The 14,376-nt window shown below is 39.6% G+C and overlaps 1 protein-coding gene across 1 annotated transcript in view; it reads right to left on the reverse strand.

Annotated features, from left to right (window-relative positions):
• Positions 1 to 11,592: 11,592 nt before the first annotated feature.
• The window catches only part of Col1a2 (collagen type I alpha 2 chain), a 34,389-nt gene continuing 31,605 nt past the window's right edge, over positions 11,593 to 14,376 (reverse strand). Inside the window, exons 50-52 of the mRNA XM_051177177.1 lie at positions 13,731 to 13,915; positions 12,828 to 13,070; positions 11,593 to 12,077 (exon numbers count right to left, since the gene is read on the reverse strand). Of these exons, the coding sequence (XP_051033134.1) occupies positions 11,931 to 12,077; positions 12,828 to 13,070; positions 13,731 to 13,915 (575 nt within the window). The 3' untranslated portion in view covers positions 11,593 to 11,930. The remainder of the gene's footprint in view (positions 12,078 to 12,827; positions 13,071 to 13,730; positions 13,916 to 14,376) is intronic.

Here is a 14,376-nt window from a genome sequence, read left to right on the forward strand (position 1 = left end):
GATGTTGCAGGGTCATTTACTGAGACATATTTACCTCTCTGTTGCTGGGAACACATAGGAAGGGTGAATGGTGACCTGTGGCAGCCCATTAGGGGTTGCCTTTGATGGAAACAGAGCAAGACAATATAAGTCTTTTTAATATAACCTTTGGCTTTCTTTCTTATTTTTCAGACCCTTTGCCATCATACCTGTTGAGAGTGTTTGAGGAGTATTTGGTCACAGCTTAGAGTGTATTTGCTGAGTGGGATTGGGGAGGGTGGTGTTGAGAGCTGGATGTTCTGGTTCCTTCTTTTGGCTTTGTGCTACAAATAGCCATGGCATTTCTTGAAGTTAGAATATGCCTGAGTCTCACATGCTGTTTCTGTGCACACGCGCAGCTCGTCTTCCAAGTGTAGGATGCCCTTGGACAGCTGAGTTGGCCCTCAGCTGAGACTGCTTTCTGCTTTCCTCTGAGCAGCCGAGAGGAAGCCAGAGTCATATTTCTTATGCCAAGCTCTTCATGGGGTCTCTGTGAGCAAAACACTTTAGAAAAAGCAGAGATTTACCGCTTACCTAAACCCGTATGTGTGAAATAAAACCTGGTAGGAGTATAAATACTTTCAAGGCTCTATACTGACAATTTCCTTTCAAAACATTTGAACCAATTTAAACTTAATAATTGTATACAAAAGCACCTTTTCCTAAATTCTTGTCTGTACTATTTTCTTTAAAAGAAGTATGAATTGCCAGGCTGTGGTGGCACATGCCTTTAATCCAAGCACTTGGAAGGCAGAACTCTGAGTTCGAGGCTAGCCTGATCTAAAGAATGAGTTCCAGGACAGCAATGACTACAGAAAGAAAACCTGTCTCAGAAAACTAAAAAACAAAACAAAACAAACAAACAAAAAACCCCCAAACCAACCAACCAAATAAAATAATGAAAAAAAAAGGAAAAAAAATTAGTGTGAATTATGTTTTCTGTTCTTTCATCCATTCCTACCACCCTCCCTCTCTTCCTTTCTCTGTCATTTCAGTGTATTCTTTTTGTTTATTCACACACACACACACACACACACACACATATTTATTTTTTATTTATTTTTCAGATGGTGTCATTCATGTAGCCAAGGCTGACCTTGAACTTGCTATCCTCCTGCCTAGTGTACAAAGTACTGGATTTATAAGAGTTCCCTGCTAGCCTGGCTTGTTCTATTTATTACTTTCCTAAAGCACTACACTTCTTTTTCCATGTTTTAGTATTCCTATTTCTCATATTGTTCCATGTTCTTTGTGCCTGCCTTACTATAAGCTCTTAAAAAAAAAAAAAAAGGCCATCTCGGACTCGTCTGTATGTTAGGACTTTATGAGAAGATAAGATGCTCACTTCTGTGGACAGATACGCATCTTTCAGGAGAAGAAAGAGGTGGGAAGACTGTGAGAAGGGACACATAGGCAGTAGTCACATACAACATAATTGAATTCAGCGGTGTTTCCATTTTTATCTAAAACATTGCAGCTCTTGTAACGTAGCTGACACTAGTGAGGTCACCCAGGGCTTTCTTAGCCTCACCTCCTTGAAGATTGCCTGGCCCGTGGCATCTGCTACGCAGGTAGCCATTTTCTGTAACCCGTGGACTTTCATGAAAGATTCAAAAGTCTAGGGGCTGCTGTGGCCTTGCAAGCTGAGACTGAGTCATCTTTACAGGAATTAGAAGACGGTGGGCGAAGTTGTCAACTAGTAGCAAATAGTAAAGAACAAATACACAAAAGGTAGATGAACTAGATTAAAGGTGGAGTTTGTAGATGGCGGGGCTGAAAGTCACAAGTTTGTGCTGAGGAGCTCCCTGAAGCTACCTTACACACCCAGAGCCCAGAACCAGCCATGCTCCAGGCCCAGGCTAGGCAGGATGTCCTGTGCTCATTTCCCCAAGCATGCTCCGTCACTGTACTCCCTCAAGTGGGTCTCTGTTATCTACAGCTCAACAAATCTGATGAAACAATGATTCTAAGCAAAAGTTGGATATGGATTTAGGTATCAGTTAATATAATTCCATGAACATACCATTGTACTGTCATTTTCATGGCTAATACTCCCACTTAACAATAGTTCAGCATGAAATCCTTGAGCTCACTAATATCTGCATTTAGTTGTTAGGCAACGAAGATAAATCAAGTAATCTCCTGAAGCATATGGCTGAATCACACTTTTCTACCTAGCATGATTGTCGGTGGCTGCAGATTGTCAGATCGATGGTGACCAGCGAGTTGCTAGGCAACTTGAAAGACAGCAACACAGAGCAGAAGCAGCTTCATTCTGAGATGAGTTCTTTGAAATGTTTGTAAAAACTGTGAAGGGTCTGACATTTTCTGGATTTTTCATACTAAGACATTAGCTTGCCACAGTTTAATAAGTGCTGGCATAGACATGTGACTGTAGGGGTCACAGAGACCAAGGACTTTATTTCATGAAGATGAGGAATGTGAGTTTTCTGCTTGCTTCAGGCTTCTTTGCCCCCTTGTCCCATGGGGACAATATTGAGTAACCCAAGTGGACGTGTCACAGTTGAGTAACACCTCACCCTGGAAGCTAAATCTTTTACAGTGTGCTCTGTGCAAACCTGTCTGACGTGTCCTGAAGGGGGACGTTATCTTTGATAAGCTGGACAGTCACTTGTCCTTTGCTCTGGAGACAACGCTATCTCTGTCTCCCAAGGCTTTTCGCTATCATTATCTAAACATCTTGGGGCAGATAGTGCAGGACAGATGTCGTCAGTGCTGCCCCTGCTTGCAGAAAAATGAAGAAATGACAAACATCCAGGGAGAATTATCTCTGGAAAAAAATGCTCTTTCTCTGGGTGTTGTTATCTTTGTAACCATTTCAAAGGTCGGTGTTTGTTTCTGCCTGCCCGAATACTTCCTTGTGGTCTATATTCTATTTATTTTAAAAACCAATTTTGGTTTTATTCACCATTAAGGTGATTTTTCTCACCTAAGCAGAAAGGAAAGTTAGTAGAATGACTCCAAACAATTCTATAGTTCAAGAAGCAACCTCAAACCTTGTGCTGCTCAGGGACTTTTGGTGTGGAGGGTGACAGTCACTTATATAATTCTGCTATTGATATGCCTTCTCATCAGTGGTTGCACTATTCCTTGCCACAACCCTCCATCCCAACCTTAAATTCTCACAAAGGAGAATTGAGTGATTCACCTTGGCTAAACTTTTCCCCTTGATTTAGACTTATGCGTGGGAGGGCTGGTCTTCAGCACACAGACTTATTGGAGGGCTGGTTTCATGGGAGCTTGGCGGTCTTCCCAATTGCTTTCTATTATATCTAGATTCATGCTTCATTGCTTGTACAAGAAAAAAGATTACTATTTTGAGATTTGTTTCATTTCATTAAAAAAAAAAAAAAAATCAATTAAGTCCTGAGTTGATTCCTATGTCATTTTCTTGGCTATCTCCTGCCACTTCCTAATTTCTTGGAGTCATTTTGTGAGCTGATTTTAGCCATTTCAAGGGTTAGGGGTGAAGAGAAGGGGGCCTCTGGAGATGGGAAGGAGATAGGACCTGCGGCTTTCCTGAAGGTCTTATTATTGAGTAGTGTGTTGCAAGTAGACCAAGACAGGGATGGTTATGCAAATGCTAAGTAGATACTAGCAAGCCAGGTATCTTCAAGACCATTATTTGAAAAGAAAAAAAAAGTTACTTCTAAATATTTGATGTAAATGAACACATCCTTGGATGTAAATTTCAGCTATTATTAAAAAAAAAAAAAAAAAAAAAAAAAAAAAAAAGCCAAGGTAGCCATCTCTAAAGCTGTGAGTTTCCTAATTGGGATTTTCCCCAAGATGACTTAATCAAGCCTGGAGTGAGGACTAATGTTACCTTATCGTTCACATGCACGAACATACATGAGACTTCCCAAAGAAGAACCCTGAAAGTAAATTACCAGACAGACAATGTAATAAGCTAAAATTTAGGCACTTAGTCATGCACTCATGCTAATTTTCATACTCCTTTGTAATTACCATTCCTCCTGACTGGATTAATTGGGTTTGCAATAAGTAATCACATTTGTAATACTGCAACTGTTTCAAAATTAATTGCACACATGTTCAATGAGCTGTTACATCTTCTTTTTAAAAAGCCGCTTAGAGAGTCCACAATCTGAGAGCAGTCCTAAGTGTTTTGGGGGAGAGTGAAACTGGATCATTGAAGAACGTGGGGACAACATGTCAGCATGCTTCCCAGACTTCGGTAGTTCGTGAGGATTACCTTGGTACATTAATTAACAATGCAGGTATCCTGGACTCACTCCAGTTTGGTTTGGACAGTATTTGGTGGGTCTGCAAAAGCCTTGCAAAATATTACTTACTGCTATAGAACTGGCACAGATGGAGACATCTAACTTGGCTAGTGAACTGAAGGAGGATTTCAGAGTCCTGTGACTTTAGACTAATTTTGTCAAGATAGTTTGTAAATTATAATTGAGAAAGGGACTGTTGAAAACAATATTTTGGACCAATTAAATCATAACATGTGTGATAGAGGGCAGCTAAATCATTGCATTTTCTAACCTAAAAATAGACTAGAGATTATATTTTTTTTAACCACCCCCAAATTTATTGGTCTATTTTACTGAATTAGTCTCAGGTTGCAAATTCTTCACAAAGGTGAGAATGAAGAAAGGTCTTACAACCCTGCAAATCTTACAAAGTACATAGTTTGATTTGTGCATTGGTGAGAAAACACACCTTTTGGGCATCAATTTACCTTTCTCTTTTCAAAGCTTCAAAGAGCTTAGTGGAGTTAGCACCATTTGTGATAGATAGTCCTCTCCTGCTTGAGGCAGAAGAATTGAGGTTCCTTCTTATAATTTATAGTGTTCAGGTGGCTGTTATTGTGATATTTTAGCTGAAGGAAAAATCTAAGAAAGGATGTGGACCTTAAAATTTTAATATATCATGTTGAGCAGTGACAGAGCAAATATTCATTGCCAGCAGTCTGGAGAAACATGTAAAAATTTTGTAGACATTATCTGAGGCAGTTTTTTTTTTTTTTTTTTTTTTTTTTTTGTTCATCTGATTAGGAACAAATCTTATGGTGATGAGCAAAATAGTAAATGGAAATTTTAATTTAGTTACATTGATAGCAGTTTAGAAATTATTCCAGACCTCTGTATTATAAGGGAAAGTAGATCTATAATCAGTGATCGAAAAAAGCATGATGGAAATAATTATAATCAAATCATCTATGTTTCTTTGAAGTGGATACATTTATAACATTACTCATATAGCCATGCAAAGTACCAGTGATAATAGGTGATTTAATGATGTTTAAAGCCCTTGAGTAAATTCATATAAGCCAAGAGAGTTCCTCGAGGACAGGAGTTTAATAATTATGATCATTTCTCTTGCTGATAATACTTGAGTTACTGTTTCCTCTGCCACAGCTTTAGGAAAATCAAATTGTAAAGCTTAAGCGGCAGTCCTTCGGCAGACGTGTGGTTACACTGCACTGTGTGGAAGGGCTAGGCCCCAGTGAGCACAAAGGCTGTGTCTAAGCTCAGGGACATTCTTTTCAAAACTGAATGTGCCCAATGGCACAGAGCAGCAATCAGTTTACAGCAAGTCCCTCTTTCTGTTAGACATTTTACTTTTCTCTTTTTTTTATAACTTTAAATTATTAAAATGGGACGGTATATTTTTTATATATTTAACAATTGAAACTGTTAATAAAAGCCAAGTATGCGTTTACGAGATGGTGGAACAGAACTCAGCAGATCTGGGAGGGTTTCGGGATTAGCAGGTCTCTACCGAAGAGGGAATTGGTATGTAACTGAAATCCAGATGTTATCATTTCGTCTCACTATGACCGGAGAAGATGGTAACCCTGGGAAGGTGGTTACTAGTTTTGATGGTGGAGGATCAGCCCTTGTGGGGCTGATGACACATGTGGTCCTGATAGTGGAGTGCTTAGTCTTTACCAACCTGATAAGTTCTCTTACCAACCTGTGGTGCTCTCTCCTACCCTGACAGTGCGGCCTTTGTCACTGTGCGCGCCCATGTGCCAGCCTTTTACAGACGAAGGCCGTGAAGAGGATGAAAATGCACACGGCTCTATGTCTGAAGCCTTTGGTTTTGTTTTTCACCATTCTTTTCTCTCCAAAATAACCTTTGAGACTTAGCCCCCATGCCCTATCCCTTGCTCTTGTTTATAATCTTCGGAGACTGCTTGCTCATTTCAACATACCACAACTTGGGGCAACTTCTGCAGAACCGGTCAGCTCTACACCTACAAGACTGTTATCCTTGGGGCTTACATCTGCCGCTTTCTGACGGCTTATCAGTTCCATGAGGGAGATAGAGAAGGCTACTGAAAAAGGAGATAGGCAAGAGTTAGGGAAAAAAATGCATGGTGGTACACCAGAAAGGAAGCTGGACAGAGGAGGTACACTTGGGTCAGGAACTGCGTTTCCATTCAAATGGTGTGCCTTGGGGTATTCTACTATCCAGCCAGCAGGGGGAGCAGTGGGCTTGAAGTGCCGTCCTGTGGGTAAAGAAGCGGCAGAGTCTTTGTCCGTGATCCTATCTTACCTCTTAGGAACAGATTCCACTGGGAGGGTTGGGGAGAGAGGGAAAGAGCTGCTGTTTTCTTTTCACCTTTTTAATGGTTAAGATACTGGTCACCATGCGAAAACAACCCTTGCTTCAACGATAAGACACATTTTATATGTATGAGTTTATTTTAATACCTGGTGATTTTCAGTTTGAAATTTATCATTTTAGATTTCATCAGGATCATTAATTCTGGCCAGGATTGCCTTTATATATTGGACTCAGAATAATAGTATTGTTTAGGAGCAGTCAGATGAGGAAACTGGGATACTAGACATTTAAAAATCCCTGGGAATGTTTTATAAAAAACAGTATCTTGATGGTCTTCTTTCTTTTCTTCCTCCCTCCCTCCTTCCTTCTCTCCCTCTCTCTCTTCCTCCCTCCCTCCCTCCTTTCCTTCCTTCCTTCCTTCCTTCTTTTCTTCTTTCCTTTCCTTCCTTTCTTCCTTTCTTCTCTGTTTCCTCCTTCTTCTCCTCCTGCTTTTTCTTCCTTCTCCTCCTCCTCTTCTTCCTTCTCCTCTTCCTCTTTCTCCTTCTCCTCTTTCTCCTCGTCCTCTTCTCCTCCTCTTCTTACAAGTGTTAGGCATAACCTACCAGCATTGTTCATTCTTACAACACCGCAGTCTTTTTGTAGATTAAATATGTTTGTTTAAAGTTAAATAATGAACACACATATATATATGTTTATTATATATTTATCTAAATAAGATATACTAGCGATTGACCATTATTCACTTTTCTTTACAAAGGTTCTAGAGATAGGTTTGTTTTTATGTGACAGAGGCTGAGGCTTGTTTGATCAAGCCTGCCTGGGTTTGGGACAGAGGTCTTACTCCAGAAAGTGAAGGGACAAAAGAGAAACTTTGCTTTAATTTGGGTGATGCTGGTTGACTGCCTCAGACCTCAGGTGAAGAAACATGTTCTTCATAAGACATTGAGAAACACATGATTCTGAGTAAAGGAGCAGAGCTAATTGAATTTCAGATTTAAAACTCTTCCTAAATCAGAGGGCCAGGAGTAAGGAATTCAATGAAGATGCTCATGTGAGACATGTGTTATCATCTGCACTTTACACAGGACCCCCACATGTGCTCACTGTGTCTCCCAGAGTTCTGTGACTTGGGCAGAGTAGATGTGTTAATGGAAGTGTCCAAAAGCCAGAATCTTTCATTTATCTGTTTGTTTACTTATTTATCTGTTTGTTCCATCCTAGGGCCAGAAGAGGGCATTAGATCTCATTATAGATGTTTGTCAGCCACCATATTGTTGCTGAGAATTGAACTCAGGACCTCTGGAAGAGTAGCTAGGGCTCTTAATCTCAGCCCTCTCTCCAGCCCCGACAAAGCCAGAATCTTAACCCCATCTTCTCTTAACTAAAGAGGCTTTCCCAAGGCCTCCAGACTAGTAAACCCATGTTTTCAACCACAAATTACCTGCTCATTTTCCTGACCTTCAGGGAAGTCAGTCCTTTGGGGATGCCTACAGTCTCACCAATGCTACAGTTCCTGGAGTTACTGGCGCCCCCTGATGGTACACAATTGTTGAACCTCTGACAGAGCTAGAAACAAATTTTAGTTACATTATCAGAGGGCTAGAGAGCTGAGCTAGCAACTCAGCATTAGCTCTTGCTTATTGTTACTGTAATATCAAACTATTTCAGAACAGACAGAGAGCTCTGGAGTGGTTTAGATACATGGATGTACAAAGATTTGCACGTGGGTTATTAAACAGGAGTTTTAAGGCTGGTTTCAAGAGAAGTGCCAATCATGTTCTCCCATTTTCCCTGGCGCCGCTGTCAAATGACAAGCCTTCCCCTAGTTGGCAGTTCTCAACCTATGGACTGTGACCCTTTGCATGTTGAATGACCCTTTCACAGGGGTTGCCTAAGACCCCAGAAAAACACAGATATTTACAATACAATTCTTAACGGTAGTAATATTACAGTTATGAAGTAACAACAAAAATAATTTTATGATGGGGGGTCACTACAACATGGAGAACTGTATCAAAGGGTCTCAGCATTATGAAGGATGAGAACCACTGTTCTAGATGGATTGTTGTTCTGACCCAGAATGACATTTCCAGCTTTTCTTATCTGTAATATAATTTCTGAACTTCCTTTTCAGTAGAAGAACATTAAAAAATTTTTTTGGCATTATAGATAATGACTGTGACTGTATCTAGCATTGCTCAGATGTCTACTCTTTGCCAGTACATTAAGCATATTGATTTTGAATTTTAAATGACTTGATTAATATCCCCTTCCAGTACCCCTGCCACCATGTGCCATTCTCTTCTCTTACACATTTACATGAGGTAAAGGTGGCTAACCTTCGTTTGTCAAAGGGTCAGAGAAAGTCTTGTGAAGAATCTTTTAGAGCTGGTGATTAGCTTGGAAGAGAGGACTGATCATGGGAGGGTCAAATCTTCAGGACATAACTCTGTGGCTATTTTCTTAGCCTAAATTTTAGGAATACTCATAGTGGACCAATGTTAAGTACTAGATTGTTCTAGTATGTGGTTTCTAAAGCAGAAGTATTAGGCAGAGAGGGCTGGTAGGTGAAATGAAAACTTCAAAAGAGACCAGTTGGCCAATAACCAATGTTTTGTTTGAGACCCTCTCATTTACTAATGGTGTCCAGTTATCTTCACATGGCACCTTGTCTGAAATAACATACACACATACATACATGCTAAAATGCATGTCAGGTTTAGCTTTGTTCATTCTTCCTTCAGTCTCTCAAAGGGACTGGTACATGCTAGGGTGTAGGAAACCTTTTCTTGTTCTTCCTGGAAGAAACTGAGTGGGTGGGTAGGCACCTCATTCCTAAGATGACCACTCTTCCATCAATGTTGCTATGGTTTGTTGCCTACTAATTTCTTTCAAGGTAATTTGTTATACATGATACAGATCATAAGACTGTATCATACCAAATTTGTAAATGTAGGAATTAAAAGCCACGACCTTCCTATCAGCACCCATTTTAGTATTTTTATAAACATATTTAATATGTCTGTAAAGACAGGCTTCTAAAAGCAAGTTTTCTTTTGTTTAGCCATCCTCATAATTGTTATTAGGATATCAAAACGTTTATTTAGCTATTTATTATATTATTATCTTGAATATAACATTTTTCTCATTATTATCTATTAGATGTGTTATCTATTTGCTTCCTCCTTTTATGCTGTGATGTTACTCAGAGAACAAGAGCTTGGAATCTGTTGACAGAGGATGCCCAGATGTGACTGACTATTCTAGCATGGTATTTGGGCCACAGTTGGTACTCATAAAAATGTTGGTTTTCTTCCTCAGATCATAAGCAGAAGCCAGAATTGCATTCAATACAGAGACTTCTAACAATTTTATCACACACCTGTGCCCTTGCTATTTCAATTACTAATTTAAGAAAGTCTTAGCACTTTCATGACAGGGGTTTTAGTTTCTTTATATTGTGTGATCTGGTGTATTGACTTGTTCTTGTCAGACACAGAATGTTAGCGACATCAAGGGCATGCAGAGACTTTAGGGATTGGTTTCCCACTCGCACAGAATCACAATTTCACGAGGTAAGAGCAAGCACCGACTCCTTAGGAAACCTGAACTTGAAAGAGGAATGCACATCTGTACCCGAGGAAACATTTCAGTGCTCAGATTCTAGCGGGGGAAAGGCCTGGATTTGATGTTACCGGTTAGCAGACCTTGCTAACTTTTTGGAATCAATGTTAAAATTTTCCTCATGTTCAGCCTTTTGCTTTTAAATTAATTGAATCTTGAGATGACTTATAACAGGAGGCAAATATTACAATAACAATTACATTCTGCAACAGGGAATAAGTTCTAAATGAATCTTAACGTTTTACTTGACACATTACTATGTTTAAGTGTGTTAAAGATGTCATCGAAAGGTGCAGGGGAGGAAAATGAACTTGATTTGGCAGGTAGGTGTTCTTGGTACTATTATCCACAACTGTCTATGATGATTGACAGCCCACACATCACCTCTTAATAGGCATTGTACTGAGTTGCATCATATTTAAGTGTGTGGCATTTTCACTGAGTATTTGAAACTGTTTTAGTTAATAATATTAATTGTGCATAGACCAACTTTCATCCATAGTTACAAAATGCTTGATGGATAAAAAAGAAAAAGTTTCTATGGACCTTTGTTTACAGAAAACAGAGGTCAACAATATCATGTTGCTTAGGTAACCATAAATTACAAGCAGGACAAATACATCACAGTGTAGGAAAGGAATGTTCCTTGTGTTATCAGTCAGGAAACAGAAACACAGGCTCACAGGTTGAAGGTCTTGAGCTCCAAGGAGCACAGCAGGACCTGGGACTCAAGTCTCCTGAGTCCTTCCTTGTTCTCTGCTCTGTCTACATCTTCCCCGTGAGGTACCCTAGATCTAATGGCTGCTAGAGTTCTATATTCACATTGCAAAGAGCATCAAAGCAAGGAATTTTACTCCATATCATTTTCTTTTGGAAAACCAAACATGCTTTATTTCATTTTTCACAATTTATTTAAACATCTCACATATACAAAATAGGTACAATTTAATTTTTCTGCTTGTCCAAGTAAGAATACTCCTTTGGAACTATGAAAAAGGACGAGAATGAAGCTGACAGAGAACAAACGTTGACTTTAAAGAAGAGAGCACGTTGGGCAAATGATCTGCACACCTTTAGATGGGGCTCAGATGGGATATAGGACTGTTGAATTAAAATTTAAAAATCCACACAATACCCCTCAATATGGAGGAATATTTCTTCTGTAATTCTTCTAGCACCGTTGACATTCTTCAAGTATCCGAAATACTATTAATTAGCACCTTTGTATCGCAAGCAAAACAAAACAAGTACCTCAGTTCATGTCTGTGTGTAGACCATCAAGGTGGTCTCCACTCACAGCAAAGTGTCTTGAGGTAGTTTAAACCTTTGGAAGTCTGGGTTTTAAACTTCCCTCTGTGGAAGACAGTCAGAAGCCACAAGTGGTGCGGATGTTCATGTTTTTTTATTTTTCAATTTTTATTTTGGTTTTCTTACAAAGGTTGACAGTTTCCACAATAGGTGTCAGATTAAAAACAGAACAAAACAAAAAACCAAAACCAAAACCACATTGCAAATATTTTGGGGCGGGGCCTAGGGAGGGGCTTAATTGGATCGTATTGCACACTGCTCTGACCAGTCCTTCTCTTTTGCTCCCAGTTTAAGACGTAGGTGCACAGAAGACATGGGAGGATTTAGCTTTCAGTTAAAAAAAAGAGGGAAGGAATGGCAAAGAGAAAGTTTTCAGGGTTTTCTGGTTGTTTAATTTAGGTTGAGTTCACTTATTTGAAACAGACTGGGCCAACGTCCACGGCGAATTCTTGGTCGGCGCCACCGATGTCCAAAGGTGCAATGTCCAGGAATGGCAGGCGCGATGGTTTGTTTGTTTTGTATTCAATGATTGTCTTGCCCCATTCATTCGTCTTTTTCTGTTTAAAAGAGAATGGGGAAAGGAGAGGACACATAAGGCGGCATGCTCTCTGCGTCTGCCTTATATCTAAGATCACAGTTTAGGGGAGCTACAGTTAGGGGGCCCATACTGCTCTGAAGATATGTGTCCCTGTTAAGAAGTTCCCTGTTGATATCATTCCAGTGTCAAGGGTGTCTTTTGGAGGCGGGGGTGGTGGTGGTGGTGGTTATCACTTAGGTTAAGTTCCAAATGAATTTGGACAAACATTCTAGAATGTGACATTTCTATAATATCATTTTCAAGGTATGTGTATGCCGTGTGTGCATGGGAGAGAGAGAGCTGGGTAGGTATGTAGCAATTTTACATTTAAAATTTTATCCTACTTACAGCATATTGTATAAAATAGGTTACATACTTTTATAAGGGAAGCCGTCCACAAAAAAAAAAAAAAAAAAAAAAAAAATTGAATGTAGGCCATACTCTAAGGTGTAACTGAAGCCTCTTAAACCTCAAGAAGTTTTAAATTCTGGTATATGATAAGTGGCTGGGAGGACATAGGAGTCAGCTCAGTATGTCAGCTTAGAAGGCAGTATCCAATAAGAATTTCTGTTATTTATCAGAGAATTGTCAGACAAACTTAAATGTATTTATAAAAGAAAGGCCAATTCAGTTAGGTCTCTCATTCAATTGTTCATTCAATAGTCAAAGCTAGACCCCCTCACCCCATTTCCTACAAGAAATGCTTTTCCTACATTTTCCCATTACTTACGGAGCAGCCATCTACAAGGACAGTATAGGTGAATCTGCTGTTGCCTTCAGCAACAAGTTCGACATCGTTGGATCCCTGCAAAACCACAGCTTTATTCAAGCGACCTGTCTCCTCATCCATGTAGGCAATGCTGTTCTTGCAGTGGTAGGTGATGTTTTGAGATGCACGGTTGGCTAGCAGGCGCATGAAGGCGAGTTGAGTTGCCATTTCCTTTGAAGTTACTCCTTCCATGTTGTATTCAAACTACAGAGAAGAAGGTGAGAATTCCAGTTGAGTGTAAGGTGCACACTAAAACTCAAATAAAGAAGGTCTGTTATAAGGAGAAATAATGGAGCCAGGGCATAGGAAAAGGGTGCTTTTTAAGGACTCTCAATGCACTTGTTAAAACTTCAGTTGCCTTAAGGGCCATAACATCTAACCTGTGAGGGCAAGGTCATCAGAAAAGGGCACCTGAGTCAGTTTTGCATTCTTGTGACTGTCCCTTCATTAGAATTAGAGATGAAGTCAGATCTCATTCTGTTTTCTGTGATATACTCAATTCTAGTGTCGTTCAGTAACATTGGTGGGAAAGTTTGATTAAAAATTCAGGGAGGCTGCTCACGTTCTGAATTACATATGCATAACTGGGGGGCTACCTGCTGGCCGGTGCACCTTTACATGAAATGACATTAGCTATTTCTCCAATGATTACCCATTAAGTCAAATTTGAATAATAATGCTGAATTAGATGGATGTATCCAATCTTCTAATGTGCAATCTAGGATAGAATTGGAACTTATGAAAAGAGCAGTTTCTTTTAATAAGCCCATGTGGGTAAAGGACTAAAGCACATGTAATTAAAAAGCAAATGACCCTAAGAAAATCATATTTAGTAGAAGGAGGAGTATTTAGAAGATTTTATACCTGGCTGCCACCGTTGATAGTTTCTCCTAACCAGACATGCTTGTTGGCCTGAGCACTGCTGTATGTGTTTTTGGCTGGGACATTTACAGGTTGGGCCTGGATGCAGGTTTCACCAGTGGAGAAATCACAGTACACTTTGATTGCATCCATAGTGCATCCTTGGTTAGGGTCAATCCAGTAGTAATCTTTTCAGAAAAGAAAACACGGTTAGTAAGATTCTAATAATAATTTGTCACTCACACTGATTCCCATAAACAACCATTTTGATGGTATTGTTACATCACCTATCCGACATTTAATGGGAAGAGGGTGACTTTGTTTAAGACTCTCCCTTTCTTCATGAAACATCCAATTAGGATGTTTTCACCAGCTGAGGTAGGAAGATCACAACTTGAATGTCTACTGGAACTAGAGTGAATTCAAAGCCAGCCTAGACAAATTAATGAGCCCTTGTCTCAAAACAAAATGTAAAATGTGACTTGGGGATGTAGCTCTGTGTTAGACACATGCCTAGCATGTCTAAGGCCTTGTATTTAACCTCTAGTAGTGCAAGGAAATAGACAAATATTTGAGCTGAGCGAAAAATAATGTTGCATTATCTGGTCATGATTTTTGACAGTGTGGATTTTGGAGGTCTCAAATACAC

The sequence above is a fragment of the Phodopus roborovskii genome, unplaced genomic scaffold, assembly GCF_943737965.1.
Source record: "Phodopus roborovskii unplaced genomic scaffold, PHOROB, whole genome shotgun sequence".
In the NCBI taxonomy this organism is placed as follows: Eukaryota; Metazoa; Chordata; class Mammalia; order Rodentia; family Cricetidae; genus Phodopus; species Phodopus roborovskii.